At 46.1% G+C, this 24,064-nt stretch overlaps 1 protein-coding gene across 7 annotated transcripts in view; it reads left to right on the top strand.

Annotated features, from left to right (window-relative positions):
* Positions 1-24,064, top strand: part of MIER3 (MIER family member 3) — a 357,073-nt gene that overhangs the window by 270,475 nt on the left and 62,534 nt on the right. For all 7 annotated transcript variants that reach the window (XM_078675116.1, XM_078675117.1, XM_078675121.1 and 4 more), the window contains one exon: positions 22,883-22,977. In XM_078675116.1, coding sequence (XP_078531242.1) covers positions 22,883-22,977 — 95 coding nt within the window. The remainder of the gene's footprint in view (positions 1-22,882; positions 22,978-24,064) is intronic.

Genomic DNA, 24,064 nt, shown 5'->3' with positions numbered 1-24,064 from the left:
ATCGGGCTACCAGTCCCTACAATTTTGCCAAGTTTCGTGCAAATCCATTCAGACGTTCGGCCTAAAAGTGAGGCCAACCGCCCTATGGAAATTACCATGGGAAAAACGCGTTTTGGGACCCCCCTTTTTTCTCGGCCCCCCCTTGACGAACCCCCCCAAAATTTTCAGGGGCTGCTCAGAAACAAAATGTGCCATTTTCCTGAAAATTTCAGCCAATTCCGTCCACAAACGCCAAAGTTATTAGACATAGAATTTTCAAAAATCCCATAGAGAAAAAATCCTAACTATATATACCTACTGGCGACCGCCAGTAGGTAATATATATATATATATATATATATATATATATATAATTATATGTTCCGGGTTCCCGCTCATGGGCGGAGATTATTCAGTGCTTATGACTTTAATGAGTATACCCCTGGAAGAGAACTAGGATTACAGGTAAGTAACTAATCCATCTTTGACCTTCCAACACACAAACTGATCTAGGAGCCACTTTAGATAATCAAAAAGCTCTGGCTTTTCCCAATGCAGCTAGAATTCGCAATATTCAGGTTCTAGTCACTCAGTTTCAGCCCACCCACTCACTACCAGCTCCAGTGTATATGCAACTGCTGGGAATGATGACCTCTTGCATCATCCGTGTCCACATGCCAGGCTTCATATGCGTCCCCTCCAGGAATGCTTAGCAAGTCAGTGGAACCAGTCGCAGGGTCATTTGACCGAACTAGTGTTGATAAACGGCCGCACCCATTGCTCTCTGCAGTGGTGGAACCCACAAAATGTATCAAAAGAGTGGCCCTTCATAGACCCTGATCCACAGACAGTGCGTCGCTCACTGGTTGGGTGGCTCATCTCCGGAATCGCACAATTCAAGGCTTGTGGAGTCTAAACCAAAAGGCTCTCCACATAAATCCATCTAGAGCTACTAGCAGTGTTTCAAGCACTCAAAGCTTTTCAAATTCACCTTGTAGACAAAGCTGTCCTAGTCTGCACCGACAACATGACAGCTTTGTACTATATACAACAACCATTAAAAATGCAATAGGCCTCGTATTTCATTAAGTTAAAGCCATTTGCTATACAATACCATTAGCAAGCAAATGGCTTTAACTTAATCAAAGGCGAGACCTATTGCATTTCCAATGCTTGTTCCTCCTTACTCTCCTGGCTATCCTCTCACCTCTCCTGCTCTTTTTCTGCCCACACCTTGGTACTATTCTGTAATTCGGTAATCTAGCTGGTAGTTTATTGCTTTGCATTGCAGTTATTCTCTCCTCTCCATCATAGAAGACATAAGATACTATGTATTAATACCATCGCATTACACTGCCATGCTCCATCACTTTGACTTCCTGATGCGTCTACGTTAATGCAAATGGTGATGTACCCTACTTCAACTCTCATATCCCATTATGCAACTGTTTCTCTCTGTCCTGTACTAAGTCAATAATTTTAGCTTTGTAAAATTTTCAATAAAAATTATTCTGAAATTTTAAAAAAAAACCTAAGTAGGTCACCCGTACAGTCTACATTTTTCGAATATATGCAAAGCCACAAAATCTTCAGCAAAGTTAGGCAAGTAAACATTCACACCTTATAAAATCCTCTATACATAGAACTGGTCTACAGCACTGCCTAACAACTACTAAACATGAGTATGTGCCCAGACACCAACTGGTGGAGAATATATTGTAAGCAGAAGCTTTGTCGTTGCTTGGCAATTCGGGCTGGACTGTTCCCATGAGGCACAGGGTCAGACTGATTTGCATATAGCCATGTCTGAACTGGGGTGGCAGAGTGGGCTAAAGAACGGTGATGGATTAAACCCAGATCTTTTGACTGGGTGTGAGTGTTTGATTGATTCAGATGCTCCGTCCATCACCACCCCCTTTTGTACCGTTTCTCAGTTTTGCAGCGTGAATCTTTCTGGATTCACTATGCTGTGCATTATTCCGCGGTCTAGTGGTTGGGTCCGGAATCGTAGTCTTTTTTGTAGCCCAGGTGGGCGTCGACGTTCCACCTTCTGGTGTACTTCCTGTGAAGTCAGCACGCTTCCTGCGGAAGCTCCCACCTTTGGGTGCCATCTTCAGATTCTTTTTTCCGCCGTTGGGTCTGGATCGTCAAGACACCTTTTAAATTCTGCTGTAACTGACACCACAAATAAGCGCAGAAGTACCAGCACCCGGTTTGCAACCTCTGCCTACCGGTCGACCACGAGAGCAAGGACTGCAACGCCTGCTCCGTCTTCACCCCGAAGACCCTCAGGGTTAGAGAGAGGCAGAGAAGAGCCAACTACAGCATTCAAGGCAAAGGCCAACCCCCGTCGCTTCGGGACTTGGGCCTCTCCAGCGACGACGAGGACAACATCGCCGAGGGACCAGATGACTACACGGTCGTAGAGACCGATAAGAAAACATCTAAAGAGGTAGGAGAGACGTCGACCCCTAAACCCCGATAGACTCTCGAAAATGTGAGTCAGACTCTCGAAAAACAGAGTCTGTCCTCGAAGGGAGCACTGGCACCGGAAATCTCGACGGCTGCAGCTGCATCCAAGGACAAACAGCCCAGCGGATCCTTCGAAAAGGACTCCCAGGCGGCGAAGACTGGCGAAAAGCCAAGGTCGTCGAAGCACGTACCCGATAAGGACCACTTGACTTCGAAGGAGAAGGACCAGAAGGTTGCTTCGGCGTCGACTACGTCGAAGAGATTGTCCGAAACGCTCGACGCCGAACAGGCCGCCGAGCTGGAGAGAAAGAAGAGAAGGCTCGAGGCCGAAATGGATAACATCCTGCAAAGGAAGAGAGAGTTCGACGAGAAAATGAAAAAGTTCACAATTCTGTCAAATGCAGACGACGATCGTCGAAATAGAAGAGGAGGAGGAGTTTGATGCCGAAGAACCGCCGAAAACTCCAGAGCCCCAGGAACACCTAAAGGAAGAGGGACTATACTACGAGGAAGAAGGCGGCGATGACCAGCAAACGAGTTTCCCCTCGGCATCCTCTGGCACAGGACCTGGAGTGGCTGGACCTAGACGCCGAAAACCCGGAAGAGCCCATGGAAACGTACCCTTCGTGGCCTTCGCTGCCAGATAACATTGACTCCTACAACATGGTCCTCAGGAACACTGCAACGGCTTATGGAGTCAAACTGGAGTAGGAAAAACCAAAGGCATGCTTCCTCTTAGAGACCCTGCTCCCAACTCAGACAAGGAGTCAATTCCTCCCCTTGCTCCCGGGTGTCCTGGACCAAGGGAGGGAAGCGTTCAAGGACCCAGTGACCTGCAGGTCTGTCATGCCTAGGACGGAGAAGAATTACAAGCACTCCTCTAAGGACCCTCCCTACATCCAAGGATCCGTCACGGCGGACTCCATTATTGCGGAGATAGCCAGGAAAAAGGGCAAATGTTCCAACATCAGACCCACCACCGGACAAAGAAAGTAGGAGGATAGACCTAACTGGGAGAAAAATAGAGAGGAAGGCAGCGGTACACTGGCGCATGGCAAAATCCAATGCCCTGCTAAACAGACACTAGTACCAGCATTGGGACGAGGTCGGGCAGCTGCTCAAGCACCTCCACGAGCAATACCAACAAAGCGCGTCACACCTGGTGGAGGAAGGCAAAAATATAGCAAATGCTTGCCTGAAAACAGCATTGGATGTGGCTGACACATCCAGCAGGCTGATGATGATCGCGGTCACAGAAAGAAGGCATGCCTGGCTGAGGATCTCAGGCTTCAAGCCGGAAGTACAGAACAACATTCTGAGCACCCCTTTCAATGGAGAAACACTGGATGAAAAACTCACCCAGCTCAAGAAAGAAAATTAAACTGCAAGGTCTATGGGGGCCTTACAATTCAGAGGGATGAGAAGGGGTACCCCGACACGGAGACCAAAACGGAAGAGGGGGAAACCAGCCAGGAACGTCACACCAGACATTCCAGTAGGCCTTCCAGGGTGACAATCAAGCACAGCAGGGACAACAAAAACAAACCTGGCAGTACCAGTCTCTGGGCCAGTCCTTTTGCGGGAGGGCGAATGGACGAGGGCAAGCAAGAAGAGAGGGCCAGCAACCCACCTCAAAGTGACTCCTCCCCGCAGAGCGTGCCCACCCACGTGAACCCTCCGAGGGTGGAGCGCAACAAGGTCAGCAAAAGAGGGTTACACGGTCCAAACATCAACAAACATGTAACACGAGTAGGAGGCAGGCTAAGACACTTCTTCCAGGAATGGAAGAAGATAACTACAGACAAATGGATACTCAACATCATACAGTTTGGATACTGCATAGAACTGGAAAGGAAACCACCAAACAGAAAACCAAAAAGGAAGGCGCATTTGGGAAACGAGCTGGCGCTACTCCTAGAGGAGGCACAAGAACTCCTCCAAATGAGGCCATCGAACCAGTTCCATTCATAGAAAGAAAAGAGGGAGTGTACTCAAACTATTTCCTAGTACCAAAGGTGGACGAAACGCTAAGACCCATCATGGATCTAAGGTTCCTAAACAAATACATGAAGACACAGAAATTCAAAATGACATCCCTACAAGAGGTCATTCCTCAGATAAGGGACGGAGACTTCAAGTCCACCATAGACCTCAAGGATGCCTACCTGCACATTCCTATGAACAGGCAGCACAAACATCTACTGAGATTTACTATCAACAAAGAACACTACCAGTTCACGACCCTAGCCTTCGGGCTAAAATCCGCACCAAGGGTCTTCACCAAATGTCTCGCTGCCGTGGCAGCGCACCTGCAGAGGGAAGGGATTCATGTATACCCTTACCTCGACGATGGCTAATAAAAGCAAGTTCCCACAGGACATGCAAGGAACACTCACAGCGGGTTACAGAAACGCTGACAGAGCTGGGATTCTCCTCACAATGAAAGCACAGCCTCTCTGGTGGCAATCACACCGCTGCGCAGGGTAAGCGAGCTGCAAGCGCTAACGTTACAAGAACCCTACATTCAAATACACAATGACAGGGTGGTCATGAGAACGGACCCACATTTTATGCCAAAGGTGATGTCGAGGTTTCACATGAACCAAACAATACAGATACCAAGCTTCTTTCAGAAACCGTCAACAACCGCAGAGAGGGCACTGCACACTCTGGACGCTAGAAGGGCAGTAATACATTACATAGAGAGAACGAAAGAACACAGAAAGACAAAGCAGTTCTTTGTATCCTTCGCAACCAGTTTCCTGGGTAGACCAGTAACTAAGCACACCATCGCACGATGGATTGCGCAAACTATACAATTCTGCAACAAGCACGCAGGACAAGAACTAACAGGAAGGGCACAAGCCCACTCTACAAGAAAAAAGGGAGCAACAATAGCCTTCCTGGCTAACACTCCGATTCAAAACATATGCCTGGTGGCAACATGGGCTTCAGTGCACACGTTGACGAAGCACTACTGCCTGGATATACAGATGAACAAGGAAGCACAAGTAGGACAGAAAGTCCTTCAACATATATTCAACAACCAACGCTCATCTTCCACCCAGCCGCCACAAACATAACAAACCGCAACAAAGTCTATGCACAGCATAGTGAATCCAGAAAGATTCACGTTGCAAAATGAATAGTTTCTTATCTATAGGTGTAGTTTTGCAGCTTGAAGATCTTTCTGTATTCACTAGCGAACCCACCCACCTCCGCCAAAAAGATGAGGCAGGAGAAGAAGGTTGAAACACAAGCTATAAAATACAAACAGACGCTTTAAGAGGCAAAGTGAGAAATTATTTACTTTAAGGAAAAGATTGTAAACATCGCCAAGGATTCACGAACAAAACGCAAAAACAAGAAAAAAGAATCCTTAGATGGCGTCCAAAGGTGGGAGCTTCCGCAGGAAGTGTGCCGACGTCACAGGAAGTACACCAGAAGGTGGGACGTCGATGCCCACCTGGGCTACAAAAAAACGCGGAATAATGCACAGCATGGTGAATCCAGAAAGATCTTCAAGCTGCAAAACTACACAGACGGGTAAGAAACTATTCATTTTTTCACGATACACTTTGGCTTTAAGCCACAACCTACTATGTAACATGCCTTTATAATCTTCATCAGGTGTGTTCAAGCCTTTATTTTGTTACACATAGACTACTACTTGCACTCCAAACTTAACTGGTTTGTAAATGGCCCACAACCTAATTTTCAACATGCATAACAACATTTGTCTCCAGTTATTCACCTATTTCCATTCTATACACCAACACATGTACACACAGTAACTCAAGGTTGGATGTGGTGTAGTGGCTTAACTGTCTACTTTCGACCCAGGCGAAATAGGTGCAAATAATGTTCTTGACCAAAACCTTGTTGCTAGGTGATGTAGGCGAATTAACTCATCTCTTTGCTTCTGTCCCAAACCAAAAGTGCGTCGAATTAGGTTAATTGCATGTATGATGCCCTATATAAATAACTGCGTATCTGGACATCTCTAACTTCAATGGTGATTTCTCTCAGAGTTCTATGCCCACAATATCTACACTGCTTGGAGGAGCAAGACAGAATTTATATCCTTAATTGTTTGCTCTTTTGTAACTGTGTTGGTCCAGGAAATGCACAGTGAATGTCACATTAAGGAAGCAGTAGCACCGCCATACACTCTGCACCCAGGATAAATGGGGGCACCGAACTTGACAATGGCAGGTAGTCTTGCACAGGCGGGAAGCAGACCTTGCGCGAGCCTCTTTTGTGTGCTGACTGGCAAGTCCGACCATAATCTATACTTAACTCAAAGCAACAAATGCTGTCTCATAAGCACTTGCAGCCTTACCTAAACAGCCAATTTCTATTACAAGTCAGAGGACGACTGGGAGAAACATTTACTGCTGACAACTGTCCCACTGCTTAATTTGAGTAAGTGGTGCGCCCACCGGCATTCATTTTAGGGGTCCGGCACACGAACGGGAAAAACAGAGGAAGAAAAAGACAGATAAAAGTCACCAGGGAAAAAAGTAGGGACCTGCAAGAGTGAAATAAGGGGCCATGGAGTGTCTGGCAGTGTATGAAAGAGCTCGGAGGAGACTACGCAGCCTTGGTATTTGGCGCACAGATATTTAATATGACTCTGTGGCTTCTGAGCTGTGCTTTAAACAAATTAAACACTGCCCAGAGTAATATGCACCGATGCGTCATTATGTCATGTGTAGCACCTCTACAATTACAATGTGGGGTCTCCAAAAATAAAGGGCCATATTATCAAGAATTGATAGGAAACTGCCGTTAAAGTGGCTATAAGGGACTTGAAAATATGCCCTTGTTTGATGTCCTTCACACCAGAACCTGGGCTTCTATTGGAATTATCAGGGACATATTGTCAAGCCCCTTATCACCTCTTTATCTGCAGTTTCCTGCCGCTAAATTGGCGATAATGTTATCGCCGGTCTTGATAATATGGCCCAAAGATTTCAAACTACAGTGTAGGGCCACTCTTGCTAGTGAAAAATCCAAACTACAGGTTTTAGCAAAACACAAACCTTTGCCGAAAGAACACACTTAAGACCTCTGGCCGGTTACACCTTGCACTGCAACTATTTATGAGAAATGCACGAGTAGCTTTTCGATATAATAATCATCCAGATTATAAAATTGCTATTTACAAACTCTCAGCCTTTTACACACACTTCTAACCCTGGGTCTGTGACCAGCTCTGGGGTCAACTGTGGGTACCAAGTGGTGATGCCTCCCATGCAGATTGTTAACGGCCCATACTCGCCCGGTGCACTTACAATCCAGCTGAAGTGGAACCTCGTTATACCCATGGGCAGTATGTACTGAGGCAGCCATGACGAGCGACCTCTTCTGCTGTAGATAGACCCTGAAAGTGGAGTCCGGAAGAAGGGAGCAAGACTGTAGAGCACAGCTTTCCAAACTATGTGTCGGGACACGGTGCTGTGTCGCCTGCCATGTGTTGGTGTGTCGCGCGACAATGAAGTCTGCCGGCAGATTAGTGCTCTCGTATTCTAATCTGCATGAACGTCGTAAATGATAAATGTGTAATTACATAAAATACAGTATGGCTCTAGTGACGTGTCCCAATTACACCCTATTTTCCATGGTGTGGTTTTATTTGCATCTTGCACACATTAGCGTTCAATAAAAGCACTTTGGAATTAATTTTATTATGCTAATAAGCAGGACGGTCTGCGCATGTCAGACACAATATGCAGAGGCAGGAGAGGAGCATGTGCGTGAAGCCTTGTTCCCTTTGCCATGCGCTTTGAACATTGAATGTGGAGTCAGTCCACGGAGCCGCCTCTGCCATCCCAGGCACTCTGTATGGCGCACTTTAAATAGAAGAGGCAGCCCGGAGAGTAGGAGCAGTGCCCGAAGGTAAAGTCTGTTCAGAAGTTTTAAAATGACATGCTGGTAGCGGGAAGGTAGTTTCACCAATTTCAGACTGCCGAGTATGTGGTGCCAAAAGTTTGAAGCAAGTCTGGTGGAACTTCGAGCTAATGCAAACTGGCATCCTTTAAAAATGCCCGTAGTTAAGCAAAGGTGGGCATTCATCACACTTTAACATTTTCATTTTATATGCATAAATTTGAAATACGAACAGGGGATAAAATACTGTTTATTTTATTCAGTCCGTGACACACCAGATGGCAACACTGAACCATGCAAACACATTATTATACATTTTATACATCACGTTTAGTTTAAAGATAGCTTGAAAATGTGCTTTTTAAATAGGGAAAAGTTTACTGAAAATCGTACGAGAAATACTGCGCTATGCCCTTTGGTTGCCTACTGCAAAAAGAAGAGAACAAGATTAAAGTTTTTAAGTTAAGGGTGTAGATTAGAATTAAAAAAAATGCAGCTTTGCATTATGGGAGCTATTGTTTATGATGCTGTCTTAAAGGTGCAGATAATTTTGAGGTTGAGTGTTCAACTTTCATGAATAGATTGTTAATAAAAAAAATCGTACAAAGGTTAGGGCCAGTAGAAATATACATGTATGTGGCTGCAGTGTTGAGCAATGAGGTACGGTCCTACCTTCACCTTGTCCTTGTGTCCTAATCCGCCTGTACAAAGCCAACCCTTAACTCCCATTCCAGTTACTACTAGAACAACTTGAAAGAAGATGCTTTTGACAGATTTATTGATTACGAAGGGGGGTCAAATCACAAAGGTACCATAAAAATGCATTTCCAGCCTAAAACTCAAGCCATGGTTAGCCTTTTATACGCCCAAAACTCGTACATTTGTGGGCATTCTCAAAATCCAATCAATCTCTCTCACCCTGGAAATAATCAGAGATTTACGTCAGCCAAGAAATGAGGTAACTCCTTCCAGGATGGGAAGGGAAATTAACCATCCTCCAATTTGATAGGGGTACACGCCAGGCCTTTCTCCACAGGAGATGAAATGTAACTCAGCACCCATTCACCGACCTACTTTTATAGATGCTCATTTACTACTTCCTTTTTGAATTGGTCCATATATTTATAATTGTGTACTGTAAAAGGTTGAATGATGGTGTGACTGAGTTCTTGGAGTGACACTGCATACTGGTAAATGCATTGTTTGTCCATGCATGAGGGCCAAAGTGTTGTAATATGAAGGTGGATGTCAGATGGTGGTTATGAACAGGTACCATTGCAAGTGTCTGATGCAGGATGGTAAGTGTGTTGGTATATAATGGTGCATGTGTGGGCATATGATGCTGGAGTAGGGATGTATGTTGGTGGGTGTGAGTATATAAAATTAGCCATGTATTTGTCCTATAAGTAGGGTGAAGGCATATACCGGTGACTATGCCGTTGTGTAATGGTGGTTGGGCAGTCCTATATCATGTTGTGTGGATGGACGTTTTATGGGGGATGTGTTATCTTAGAATGGTGGGTTTGTCAACATATATGGCTCACTGTGAGGACATTTAAGAGATGTTGGAGGTGTTGGTGTATAAAGTAGTTAATGTTTTACATTGTGTCTAATGTTATATTACTCTGATGGTGAGAAGACTGGGTGCCAGGCATGACAGTTAAGGATCAATTAGTATGGTGGGTTTGGGCGCATGAGGTAAAGGTAGCCCATTTCCTCATTAATTGTATGCCTTGTTAATTTTTATGGCAAAGGCACTGTTAATATATTAGTCAGCCTTAACGCCCATTCAACGTTAGTGTTTTAGGGAACTTACAGGAGTTTTGTTGTGATGTGGTATGGGTGGGTGTATGGTGGTGTGTGGAGTATATGATCGTTGGTTGTGTTGATACATGGTGTTCTTTGTGTGGCTGTATGAAGGGGGGTGTTAGCGTAACCTTACACACAGTTTTGCCAGTCACTGTCTTTGTTAGAACATATTCACAATTGCTTCATTAACCTTCCTGTTTCTCAAATATGCCGGATAATGCACCATTTGCCCACTCATTTTTCAAAATTTTCTTGGGGGGAGTACCCCCTCCCCCCAACCCTCTTTAGGTGGTTCGGGCTTGCTCGCTTGCTACACTGCATTACCGTGTCGCAAAATGATGCATGTCGAAAAAGTGTGTCACCATCATGAAAAGTTTGGAAAGCTGTGCTCTAAGGGCTGCAGCACTTATTGTGCCTCCCATAGAGGTCCAGTACCTTCACACTCACACACTGCCCATGCAGGCTGCTTGTTTTGGTGCAGAACAAAGTGAAGAGTGGACATAGCACACATCCTTGTGTGCCATGCCTACAACCCACTACCCTGACAGATCAGTCACCCCTCTAGCTGGGTGCACTATACCAGTGGTGAGGGTATAGGTGCATGAGCCCTGTACCCCTACAGTGTCTGTCCATTCTTAGGCACAGGTAAGTGGTTTATACTTTGAAGTATATATACAACTGCAGTTCAAACTGTATTACTGCAATTCAAACTGTATTATTATAACTGCAAAGTTCTAGAACCAGGCAGGCTTGGTTCTAGGAAATAAAATAACTTAAAGAATATTTTTATACAAAACTAATTGGTCTTAGTTCAGTCTTCAAGCGTTTGATAATCATTTGCTGATTGATTGTGTACAACAACTGCTTAATACTACCCTCTGATAGAGCCTTCTTACGAGAAAGAAAGGAATAAAAGATGAATTCCATATACAACAAAATTGATTTTGTGATGTCTGTAATAGGGGATCACTAACATCTTTGTTATCAATATCCTACCTGTGAGTATGTGTAATAGGGAAGGGACTCCAAATATTCTCCAAAACCTCCACTTCTAATAATCGCACTGTGGATACTTCTACGCGTTAGTAAGGCCTGCCTGACCAGAACAGTATGTTTGGTAATCATGAATGTGATAGTATTTTTTTAACAGTAACAGAATGTAACTGCAATGTTTAAATAAGTGTATACCAATTTAAACTTTGCCAATTTAATAAAATAATTGTGAACCATTACGAGGTGGCCTGATGTCCCGCTCCCAACCCGCCCCCTACGGGGTGCAGAATTAAAAAGTTTGAAGACCACTGGTATAGTATGTCCAGGCCAACCTTATTGGTTTACAGGGGCTCGCTTTAACAATCCCAAAGTACTCTATTAGTGGTAGTGTGGGCGAGCAGCTTTAGGCTCATCAGTGTTGAGCATTTGTTGTACACACACACAGTCAATAACGGGACACACACTATATAAGGAAATCCAACACAAATTTATAAAAATAAATATTTTTATATTATTTTAGGCACCGATATCTTTGTAATCGAGTAATGTAGGAAGCTGTCTCTGTGCACACTATACCTCATTGTGGTATAGTATATACAGAGTCCAGTGGAACCCCAAAGGTAGGCAGTGTCAAAAATAGATGGCACCTTACTCTATTTGTGGTAGTGTGGGCAAGCAGTAAGGCTTTACCAGAGGGTAGTGCTAAGCATTGATTGAACATACTCTGGCAAGAAATTAGGTCACACACTCGGACAGAACTCGGACCAATTTGTTTAAAAATATTATTTAGTTATATTTATTACCTAGAACCAAGCAACCCTGGCACAGGTAAGTGTAAATGGTACTTTTCAAGGCAGGTTGAACAATACAAGCAAATTGAATGAAAATTACTTTTACAGGTTTGTAAATACTTTGAATACAGTTATAATTACTGTTAGATTACTTTTGATTACTTTGCAGCATACTTTATGGATTACTTTTTCTACTCAGTGTGCCTACATATCACACTGGTACATATCCTAGAGAAAAGGTAAGTAAAGCAGTTTTGAGATATTTGCAGTTTAAGTTCTCATACAAAACCAACTCCACACTTCGAACAATTTTCAAGAAAAGCAGTCAGTGCAATCCTATGGAAGGAAATTGAGTTATCGGTTTACCGGTAAGTAGTTATTTGTGGGAGTTGGTATTCTAGGGTTAGAACCAGGTTTCCTCACTCTTGAAACATCCTCAGCTGCACTAGGGCGACTGGGTGCAGAGTGCTGGGGCCCGGTGTTATCTAATGAGGGATAGGGGGCCACCGGTTGGTGGCTGCTTACGAGCAGGCCACAAGGTTGTAGGAGCAAAACTCCAAGAGTTTGACTCCGGGCAAATGGGGGTCGCAGTTAGCACCCAAAGTACACCCACAGCGGCGCTGGGGCGGCTGGGTGCAGGGTGCTCTTTTGGCTTTGGGTGCCCTGTTGTTTTCAATGGGTATTCTCCGGCTGCACCAAAGACTGCAGGCTTGGGGGCGAAGAGCTTCAGGAGGTGACCACCGGTTGGAGAGGCAATACCGTTGTTTGGGCATCCCAAGGCCGTGGGGCGTCTGGTGCAGGGGTGGCTTTAGGGGTCGTGTTTTTCTTACCAGCTCCGGTCGCGGTCATGGGGATCTTCCAGAAAGGGGCTGCAGGCTTTGCTTGGAGATTTGAGGCAGGTCCGAGATCACCAGATCTCAGGTCAGGAACGCCAGGGAGACCTCCTCGTGGTGTTGGGCCACTCTAACTCAGGCCATGGGGCGTCAGGTGCAGAGTGGTGAAGAATTGTGGTTTTGGATGGGACCTGAGTCGTTGGGTGAGCAAATCCAGTGCTCACGGGAGACAAAGTCTTTGGCTTGGAAGGCAGGGCAGGTCCTTGGGGTTCTTGAGGCTGCTGGCTGCAGGACACACCTGGATTTTGCTGGAGCAGGTTTGAGGTGGAGACAGGCCTTTAGGGCTGGGGCCAAGTTAGTGGGCATCCTCTTCTTCTTAGTTTCAGCCCAGCTTCTTTGGTCCTTCATTTCTTCTTGTTGGTTCTTGTCTGAGGAGGCCAGGTTCAGGGGTGCCCCAAAATACTAGATTTCGGGGTGTTACAGGTAACTGAAGGTTGGAGCCAATGCTTCCCTTAGGGTGGATACACCCGCTATTATGCCTCCTTACAGTGGAAGGGGGCATATGCCTCAAGCTGGTTGGCTGGGTCCCCCCATCTGCAAGATGTGCGGGCTGAGTTGTGCTTCTCCTTGCCTCCAACACCTGAGAGGTGGGTTTGGCAAAGGTGAGCAAACCTCCCTTCCTTACTTTGTTTTCCCGCCAATTCTCGTGCCCAAAGTGGGGGTCAGAACCAGTGGGAGTCAGTTGCTGGAAGCAGCAAAGGGCTGGGGTAATTCACAAAGGTGGCAAGCCTTTGTATCTTCTCCTTCGTGTACCCTACCCATCCTGGGAAAGGAGGCTTGGCACCTCGTCCCAGGATGTGCATTGTTTCAGGCCCCAGAGAGCGGCCAAGCTCTCGACCCAGGGATCCAGAAACATGTCTGGTGGTGGCAGCCTAGGCAACCACTCAGTCAGGTCACTAGTGTTTGATCGTTGCCCTCTGAATGCATTTTTCATTAAATCCCACACTGGCATCAGTGTGGGTTTAATGTATTGAGAACTCTGATACCAAACTTCCTAGTTTTCAGTAAAGCCATTATGGTACTGTGGAGTTTGTAATGACAAACTCCCAGCAACAAATAGTCTTAATGGCATAACTGCACTTACAATGTTCAAGAATTGACATAGACACTGTAGGGGTACAGGGTTCATGCACCTGCACCCTCATCACTGGTATAGTGCACCCAGCTAGAGGGGTGGCTGACCTAGGCCAGGGCAGTGGGTTGTAGGCATGGACACAGGGATGTGTGCCATGTCGACTCTTCACTTTGTTCTGCACCAAAACACGCAGCCTGCAATGGCAGTGTGTGTGTAAAGGTACAGGGTCTCTAAGGGTGGCACACTAAGTGCTGCAGCCCTTAGAGGTCCTTCCTGGCCACAATGTCCTCGGTACCTGTGATACCATTTACAAGAGACTGACCTGTGACCAAAAAGTGCCAATTGGGTTTGGTTTTTAGTGCAGTGTAGGGGAAGAACATAGGCCCAGAGTACCTGTTTGGCAGGAACCCAGGGCACACTCAGTCAAAGTAACTCAGCAGTTTGGCAAAAAGTGAGGGCACCCATGCATAAAGAGGGCACTTTCTATTAGGTAAGTACTTTTTTAAGATGGGTTTTTAGCATGTAAATGGACAATACTGTGTACGCTGTAATGTTAACCCTTGGGAGAAAACATATACTGCATACGGTCACTTGTCAAAGACTTAAAGGACTGTTTTACTGGACTTTAGGTAAGTAGGGTCCAAGGCATCACCAACAGGTCACCTCGGTCGGCTCTGGGGCGTCTGGTGCAGAGGTGCGTTTTGGTGTCGGGTGCCCCGTTTAAGTCAATGGAAAAAGTACCTGAAAGAAAGATGCTGGGGGAGCAGTCCGGTTGAACCCATTGGGGGGGGGCTCCGGTTTCGAGTGTCTCAGGGACACCATTGATTCACCTGTACGTGGGTTGGGGGCTCATGTGCAGAGTTGCTTTTTCCCGCGGGGTTGTGCTGTGAGACTCTCATGGTGATCGGTCTCCTCCAAAAGAGTGTACAGGCAGGAACTGGGGAACCAGTCAGGCTAAACCCTAAGAGGGGCTTGGCTCTTAAGGGTCTTGGGCCCCGTAGGCTCCTTTGGTGGACTTGGACTTGGGCTTGGGCTTGGGCTGTGGGGCTCGGGTGCAGAGGTGCTTTGAGGTGTCTGGTTTCGATGGTCAGCGACTCTTACTTCGGGGTCCGACCTGGAGATGGGTACAAATCCGGATCGCTGGAGGCTGACATCATCGTCGAGCGGTAGGTCTTTGTAGGGTTGGTGTCTCGATTGGACCACCACCAAGTCTTGGCTACTGCAAGGGTCCAGTACCCCGGATATTGGTGCTGGAGTGCTCTTTGAGGGTCTAGCATCTTGTTACCTGCTGGGGCGACGAGGTTGACATCTGGGGGCACAGAACACCATCTCCTGGGTGGCTGCTGGGTCAGAGTCCGGTGATCAGCAATTTGGTAAACAGGAGCTTGGGTTTTGGACCTGCAGGATGCTGGGAAGTAGGTAAGCTACTCCACAGGAAATGCTGACTGTTTTTTGCAGGGCTGGCAGTCATCCCAGGCTTTTGGAGGTCACACTGTGGCAGAACGAGTCATCACAATTGTCTGGAGCAGCAGACAGGCTGGCATGGTTGGCACCACGTCAGTTGCAGTTCCGCATTTCTTTCGTCTTCGGCTCCTCTTTGTCCTTCTTGAGTCCGTCAATTCTGCTTCTATGGTGTCAGGGACTCCCCTAAGTATTAGATTTAGGGATGTCGGGGAGAGTGAAGATTAGTAAGCAATGGGCTAATTACCCGTGGGGTCACCACACCCCCTATATGACCATTTCCTGTGAGGAGTGGGCATAGCCCTGCCCCAGAGCTTCCAATTTCACCAAAAAAGTAAAGTAAAGTAAGTATACTTGTAAAGTGCACTGTTACCCCATCTCGGGGTGTCCTGGCGCTGTATACCGCTGGGGAACCCGTCCTGGCTTTCCCCGTGAGATGGTCCCTCCTGGGCACCCCCGGCGTTGATGGGGCCGTTGTGGAGATTAAGCAAGCTGTTGCCCAGAGTTGCAGAGTGGGACCCATGGTTAGCGTAAGCACCTCGGCGAGAATTATCGAGTTTGCGGACATTGACCCTAGACCCTGCCGTGTCTGGAATTGAACCCTGGTCCCGGGCCGACCTCTGCTTCAGGGTCTGCCGCTTCTAACCAGTGAGCCACACTTCTCCACAATATGGTGGGGCCATTCTTTCGTGAAGCACATCTGGTAACCCTCTTTAGGGGTGTGACTAGCATGTGTATTCAACACTCCTACTGCATAGTTACTTTCCTGTCTGTCCTGGTGCTAAATGGGCCACATGGCAGAGGCTGGCATTTTCCAGGTCTGGAGGAAGCCAGGGTTGCACATCAAAGGCAGCAGGTACTTTGAAGGCCTTGATATGCAGATCCACTAGCCATCTTCTGGGAGGAGGTGATAATCCCTCTTGCCAGAGCAAGCAATGTTCATTACCTCCTGAGAGCGCAGGCTTTCACCTCAGAGGGTCAGAAACTCATCTGTGGTGGCAGGTTGTACAGGACCAGTCAGCCAGCACACTAGAGGACTAGTACGTTTCAGGGGAACCTTCAGGATGCCCTCTGGGTGCAGGTCATAATACCAGTACTGGAATCAGTATGGATTTATTTAGACAAAGTGTTTGATATCAAGCACCATAGGTTTCAGTGATGCCATTATGTAGCTAGGTAACTCATATTGATCAGTGGCCGGTACATAGCTTAACATGGCTTCCCTGTTCACTTATCTTGTAATCTGGACTAGATATCAGGGGCATATCTGCTCATGCATAAGATGTAATGCACCCCACCATAGGCTATTAGGCCTGCTGTAGGGGTGACTCACATATGTAGTTACTTGTGCCTGGCACACGGGTGTGTACCATGTCACGCTTCCACCTTGCTTTGCACCATGTCCGCAGCCTGCAATTGCAGTCTGAAGGCAATTTGTATGGAAGTTCGCTTGGGTGGCATCACATGCTGCAGCCCTTAGGGTACCCACTGTAGTACCACTGCCTTGTAGACCAGGGGGCACCATTTACTAGGTACTACCAGGGGTGCTATATGGTGTGCCAATTGTATCACAATTCTGTCTGTTTACTTTGTTTAGGTAAAGCGTATTGGCACTAGGGCTTGGTAGCGCGCTTCAATTTCACTTTCAGTCGAAAACATCAGTATTGGTAGAAAAATGTGGGGTCACATGACAAAAAGGGGCCTTTTTCTACAGTTTCCTTATGAGGACAGACTATCATCTATACAGAGAAAATGCCATCTCCTGAATGACCATTTTAAGTAGTAGAGCAAGTTTTTTCTTTTAGACAGCATGGCATCCTGCATCCTCATACACAATGCCAGATGCATATGTACTCTTTAAGTGTGTGTAGAAAACAAGTGGTTTCAAATATCACACCAATGGGAGGACAGGAATCCGGTGGACATGAAATTCGTTCGGTCCCTAGTATGGTGATGAAAGAAAGAAATGCTCTTGGAAGCTACTTTTCAAAAGCTCCAACATAAACCATTGTAATGGGTGCCTCGCTGGAAGGTTGAGGAGCCAATGTGGACAGTCCCAGTTCCGGGAAAAGTAATCCTACATCTGAGCATAAATCGCCTGATTGCTGCATCTTAGAGCACTCCCTCCTAATCAGCCTCCTCCTGAAGGTCACAGTGAGCATGCATTCACTCAACTTACTAACAAACTAGAACAAGTGAATAGAGCACAAGCTATCTGGCAATGGTGTGTGACACACACCATCCGTACTGTATCTACCAGGCCTGCAGAAGTGGAAGACTAACGTCACAAGCATTCCATTGAAAACAAGTGGGTGCTATGGCTAATTTATGTCAGACATCCTTGAAGCCTGGGAACTCCATATGCTGACTTATTTACAGCATAAAGGCCCAAACTCTGTACCTCCTCGTCCTACTTGCTAAAGACCTGATCCATGGATCATGCCCTAAAAGTAGGCTGGCCATGCTCTTTAATCCAAGCTTTTCTTCTGCTTTCTCTGCAAGCGAGGCATATGTGGACTAAGGCAAAGATGGTGTTCTGATTTTCTTTGCCTGTCACTAACTATCCAGGAGACTCTGCAGGATGGGCCTTGTTGCCAGTATTGTTGGGTAGAATCCTCCAACTTAGCTGACTGGCTCTCTTAAAAACACTGGTGCCTGTATACATACTGTATGGCCACCTGAATCGGCTGCTTATTCACTGTGTGGCCTTTTCTTGGGTCCCTGCCATAGTCCTCTACTATGCAGTATGCAGTTTTTGGTACTCTTTCCATTGCCCCCCATAGCCACAATACTGTTTCATTTCAGTTGGCTTGTCAAGTTACTCTTTATACGTTTAATTCTCTTTATAGTGTGTTCAAGGAATGAGGATGTATTCCAGAAGATTGAGGTTTGAAAGTCTGTTTCAGTATGGCTGAGTAAATAAGACTAAATAACATCGGTGCCCAGTCACTGCTTTCTTTTTGTTAAGAAAATAAAGTTTAAATACCCTAAAAATGTAGATCCCAAAATCTCACAATATAAACAACTATGATCATCCCCCAGTAAAGGTAATTCTTGTGTGTTCCCAGTGGATCATGTTCTAGTGACTTAATGTTGAGTCACTGACGTCCAGTTATGGGCACTGTCCTGTCACCTGAATTCCAGGGTCAAGTCAAGGGTCTAATTCCTGTGCCTTTAAGTGGGACTGATGTATTTTCTTTTAGCCACCTGTTTCTTGGGATCTACCCATCGCAATCAAGATTTTCTGGTGCCAGTGACACCCACTGCAATACTTGGCTCCTTGAAGTGTAGGTTAGTGCTTCCATCTTTCCCTGGGTCACAGCACTGCCAGCCGAGACCAACTGTTTTATTTAAAAAACCGAGAGCACCAAAAATGGGCTTGCTTGATTGTAAGAAAGTGGCTCTGTATATACTGGACCAAAGTAAGGTACAGTGTGTACAGAATCCACAGTCCCCAGAGGTTTGACAGAGGCTAAAGTTACATATAACCTTACTCTCTAAAGTGTTAGCTTGGTCCGGCAGTAAGGCAGTATCAGAGGACAGTGTAAAGCATTTGTTGCACACACTCAGTCAGCAAATGGTCTCACACACTCAAGAACTGAACTCAAGGCCAATTGATTTGTATAAAATATCTAGTTGTTTTATTTTAGAACCCACAAGTTATCAAAATATACTTTATCAGGATGAGTTGCTTTAGTTAAATACTTTTCAAATAGGCAATAGACTTTTTGATTATAATAGTTACAGTTGTTGCAATAGGCAACACAATTTCAAACAATGCAACATTGAGCTCAAGGGGAATTTCTAGTTAAATGCAATTCGTTACTTTGTAGATTACTTTTCTAACCACAGGACTGGATCCTAGATTCCGTCCTGGGACATTTCCTGTAAACAGTTAAGTAAAAGCGTTTTGGTTACAGTAGTGATTTTTAAGAAATATTATTGTATTTTAAAAGTTGACCCAAACCTTTTCACATAGAATCACCAATGTTATCCTATAGGAGAAAATTCACTTAGCAGGTAAGTAGTGTTATCGTTATCTTTTTTTTCTTGCTCTGTGTTGGTTCCTGGATCCAGCACTGGTGTATCTCCTGTAAACAGTTGAAAGAATGTGTTTGAGTCATACAGGCGATTTTTAAAGAATATTTGTAGTTTGATAAATCGACACTTAGAAACTTTTCTGGTGAAAACCAGACAATGGATTCCTATGGAAGGAAATTTAAGATACTGGTAAGTATGGTTAAAATGACTTTTCAGGGTCAGGGCTGGGCTAAAAGATGCAGCACTGGGTTCTCTCCTGATAATAGGTGACTAAATCGGAATTCGTTTTTCAGCTGATTTTAGGTGAATATTTTAAAGTTCCAAAACTCCACACTTAAAAGAATTTCCAAGTGAAACCAGTCAATGTTGCCCTATGGAAGAAAAGTGAGTTATCGGCTTTTGGGTAAGTACTCGACTGGCAGAGTTAAGGTTCTGGGCATAGACTCAAGGGTCTCCCAGGGTCAGGTAGATACAGTTGGTACACCCTCAGCGGCACAGGGGCAGCCGGGTGCAGAGGTAGTTAGGCCCAATGTTATCCAATGAGAGGCAGGGGGCCTTCGGTTGGTGGCTGCTGGCAAGCAGGCCGCGCGGTTGTGGGAGCGGGGCTCCTGATCACTTGCTCAGGGCAAATGGGGAAGTAGGTTAGGACCAAGGTTGCACTGCCAGGGGCACTCGGGCGGCTGGGTGCAGGGTGCTTTTGAGCCGTCGGGCACTCAGTGTTGTTCAATGAAGAACTTGGAAGGTGAACAAAGGCTGCAGGCCTGGGGACGGGATTCTTCAGGAGCGACGAACACTTCGAGGGGTAAGTTAGGATCTTGGAGGATAGGTAGGCACCCAGGAGTTGGGCACGGGGAGCCGTGGGGCGCCAGGTGCAGGGGTGTCTGTCTTTTGAGGTTGGGAAACTTACCCTCTGCTGGTCGCGATTGGAGGGGTCCTTGCAGTGAGGCTGCAGGCATCATCGGGGTCATCGAGGAGGGTCCTTGGGCACTGAATTCCGGTTCAGAATCGCCGGGGGGACGTCCTCAGGGTCTTTGTCAGCACAGGCCGGGCTCGGTGGGTGCAGAATGTGCTGGATTTGCGGTTCCTGGCTGGCACTAGGGGTATTGCTGTTTGAGCAGAACCACTGCTCATGGGAGTCCCAGTCTCTAAGAGGGTCAAGGCAGGCAGGTCCTCCGGGGTTTTCAAGGTTGCTGTCCGCAGGAGACGCCGGGATTTAGCAGGAGCAGGTTCAAGGATCAATAGGCCTGTAGGGCTGGGGCCAAGTCAGTTGGTGTTGTCCTCTTGTTAGCAGCCGCACAGCAGGTGGTCTTCCTCTTGATCTTCTTTCTTATTTTCAAGTCGGGATCTGAGGAAGGAAGGTTCAGGGTGCCCCTAAATACTACATTTCGGGCCGTTACAGGTAGGGTAAGGGCAGAGACCAATTGGTCCCTGTCCTGGAGGTGAGTACACCCCCTATCCTGCTCCTCTCCTGTGGGAGGGGAGCAGGAGCCTATCTCTGATTGGGCAGGGCTCCCCATCCTCATGATGGCCGAAGCCCGCAGTTGTGCTTCACCTCGCCTCTCCCACTTATGGGATGGAGTTGGCACAGGCTGGCACACCCCCTTTCCTCACGCAGGGTTTCCCGCCAGTCTTCCCGCCAGAGTTGAGGGTCAGAACTGGTGGGGGACAGTTGCTGAGAACAGCAAGTGGCCTGGAGAAGCTCACAAAGGCGGCATGCCTTTGAAGCTCCCCCTGTCCATCCTGGGGGAGGAGACCTAGCACCTCGCCCAGGACGTGCATTGTTGCAGGCCCAGGAGAGTGGATGGCTCTCTACCCAGGGGTCCAGCAACATGTCTGCTGTGTGGCAGCCTCTCAGCCCAGACGTGGATTGTAGGTTAGGTTCAGGAGGCAACTCTTAAGTTGCCCTCTGTCGTGCATTTGGCATTAAATCCCACACTGGCCTCAGTGTGGGTTGAATGTGCTGAGAAGTTTGATATCAAACTTCTCAGTCTTCAGTGAAGCCATCATGGTGCTGTGGAGTTCGTAATGACAACCTCCCAGCACCGTATACTCTCAATGGCAGCACTGCACTTACAGTGCCCAGGAATGGCCCTGGGTACTGTAGGGGCACAGGGATCATGCACCTGTGCCCACACCACTGGCATAGTGCACCAGCTAGAGGGGTGACTGATGGATGCCAGGGCAGTGTGTTTGTGGGCATGGCACACAGAAATGTGTGCCATGTCGACTCTTTGTTTAGTTCTGCACCAAGACACTCAGCCTGCAAAGGCGGTGTGTGGGTGTCAGGGTACAGTGCCCCTAAGGGTGGCACAATAAGTGCTGCAGCCCTTAGGGGTCTTCTCTGGTCACAAGGCCCTGGGTACCTAGGGTACCATTTACCAGGGCCTGACAGGTGGCCAGAGATGCCAATTGGGTTTCAGTTTCAGCACAGTTTTAGGAAAGGAACACAGGCCCTGGGCACCTGGTTGTCAGGAGCCCAGGGCACACTCAGTCAAAGCACATCAGCAATTTAGCAAAAAGTGGGGGCATATCATGCAAGAAAGATGGCACTTTCTCACACAACCCCCCCACCCCCCAAACGAAAGGTGATGAGACTAACCTTGCCCTAGGGAGTTTTAATTGTTTAAGTGGAAGAACCTGGAAAGTCCATCTACATTGGCATGAGCAGTCCCTGGTCGGTGATCAACTTCAAAGTCCATTCCCTGTAGGAAGATGGACCCTCTTAGTAGTTTTGGATTTTCCCCTTCTATTCTGTGAATGTAATTTACTCCCACCACCTGCAAGGTTAATTCATATCCATCACCCGTCTACCATATTCTAAGAGATGAGGGGGAGCAATTGACATACACTAGAGTCTGGTCTATAGGCCAATTCCACAGCAGAAACCCAAAGCACCTTTGGTAGACTTGTAGCTCAAGTATACAAGAAAAAAAGAAATAAGGCACACTATGGCCCACAGAAAGATGAGGCTGACTAGGGGGCCACAGCTTCTGTACACTCTTCTAATTCTTCCACATGAACATATTTTTACCCTGCCGTCGCTTGTTTTCTTTTTTTTTTCTCTGCACTGCACTGCAGCTCTCTTTAACACATTTAAGGAATCCTAGAGGATAGTTTCCGATCAACCAGATATTTGTTGTAACTCCTATTCAGCAGACATTGTGTGGTAGTTTGTTTCACTAAATTATATTTTGACTTGGTCAAACAACTTGCCTTTGTTCGGAGGCATCATTATCAACTATCTCATTTCCTTCAGCTAGTAATCCTTTCTTTACCCATTATGATCTAATAATCTGCCCCCTTGGCTATTATTGTGTAGTAGTCTCCCAATATTTTTGATAATAGCAATTTGTTGATGAAAAATCCTTGTTTGCAATTTTATGTGACATTTTAAACTAGTTTAAAACGGGCCAGTTCAAATTCACAATAGGGTGCTAATTTCATAATTGATGGTGATATTTTCCTGCACTTTACAGATGATATGGCTGCATGGACTGAAGATGAATGCAGAAATTTTGAGCATGGACTTCTAATTTATGGAAAGGATTTTCATCTTATCCAAAAACATAAGGTAAGCATTAAATATGAACAGTTGAAAGAAAGTCTGTTAGATTCATTCTTAAGACAATTCATCTTAGGGCGTCGTCATCCGAAGTTCTCACTCATGGAGTGAGGTGGTTTTAAAAATAACTGGGTAGCGTTGAACGTTTAAAATCTTTTTAGAGGGCAAATCCTCATATATTAGTCAATTTGAGTTGCATGATTTGATATTACCACACTTTTGCATGTTTACGCTTTTTCTGTATTCAACGCATACAACTTCATATATAGGACAAGGAATTGAAAACCTGTACCTGTGTACAACCCACATTATGACCTTTCCTGAGCTTTTGAATTCTTTGATTCAACAACTGTAATCTTCTGTTCTCACTATTTCATGTTTTGATGTTGGTCATTTGGTGGAGAACTGTTTTTCTTTGAACATCTGCTAAGTGAAGACCCGGCTTTCAGTGGATGATTTCTCAGTTTGTACATCCACATCAGTGTAAGGTTTACTGCTGGTTAAGAATGAGTATACATGGTGATATATAACATGGCCTGCATAAAATAGTTTACAGATGGAAGGCTCAGTGTAGATGGTCCCTTTCCTCACCTTCTGGTGCTCTGCAAAGTCTTTTCTCACAAATTCTGTTGTATGTTTTTCACCAATCGTTTCTTTCCTTTGCATCAGAAAGTTCAACTGCTTGCACCTTTGTGGGTCTCCTCTTATGTAGCTTTTGAATTGCACTCTTGTCACTGGCAATTCTTCTGAAGGGTTCTTTTTAAGTAAGTTTATATTTTGCAAGCTAGGTGACCACTAACCGATGACCACATGCACCTCGGTTTGTACTGAGATGGCCACTGGCTTTACAGTGGGTTTGTATTGTGCCATCATTTAGGTTTGTGGAAAGGACCTCTTTTTGTATGAACTCCCCTTCGAAGTTTTTGGGCTGATACAGGTTTTTCTTATCTGTAGTGCACTGGACCCTACTCTAGGAACCCGGTGCATGTGCTCTGACCCCACGAGTGGACTTGTAGTACTACAGTGACAGACCACTACAGTGACATGGTGAAAACAAGACCATAGTTCTGCCACTACAGCCTGTCTAGACAGCTTT

The sequence above is a fragment of the Lissotriton helveticus genome, chromosome 2_1 (genome assembly GCF_964261635.1).
Source record: "Lissotriton helveticus chromosome 2_1, aLisHel1.1, whole genome shotgun sequence".
In the NCBI taxonomy this organism is placed as follows: Eukaryota; Metazoa; Chordata; class Amphibia; order Caudata; family Salamandridae; genus Lissotriton; species Lissotriton helveticus.
Note: the sequence above shows the minus strand (reverse complement) of the source record. Positions and strands in the feature narration are given on the sequence as shown.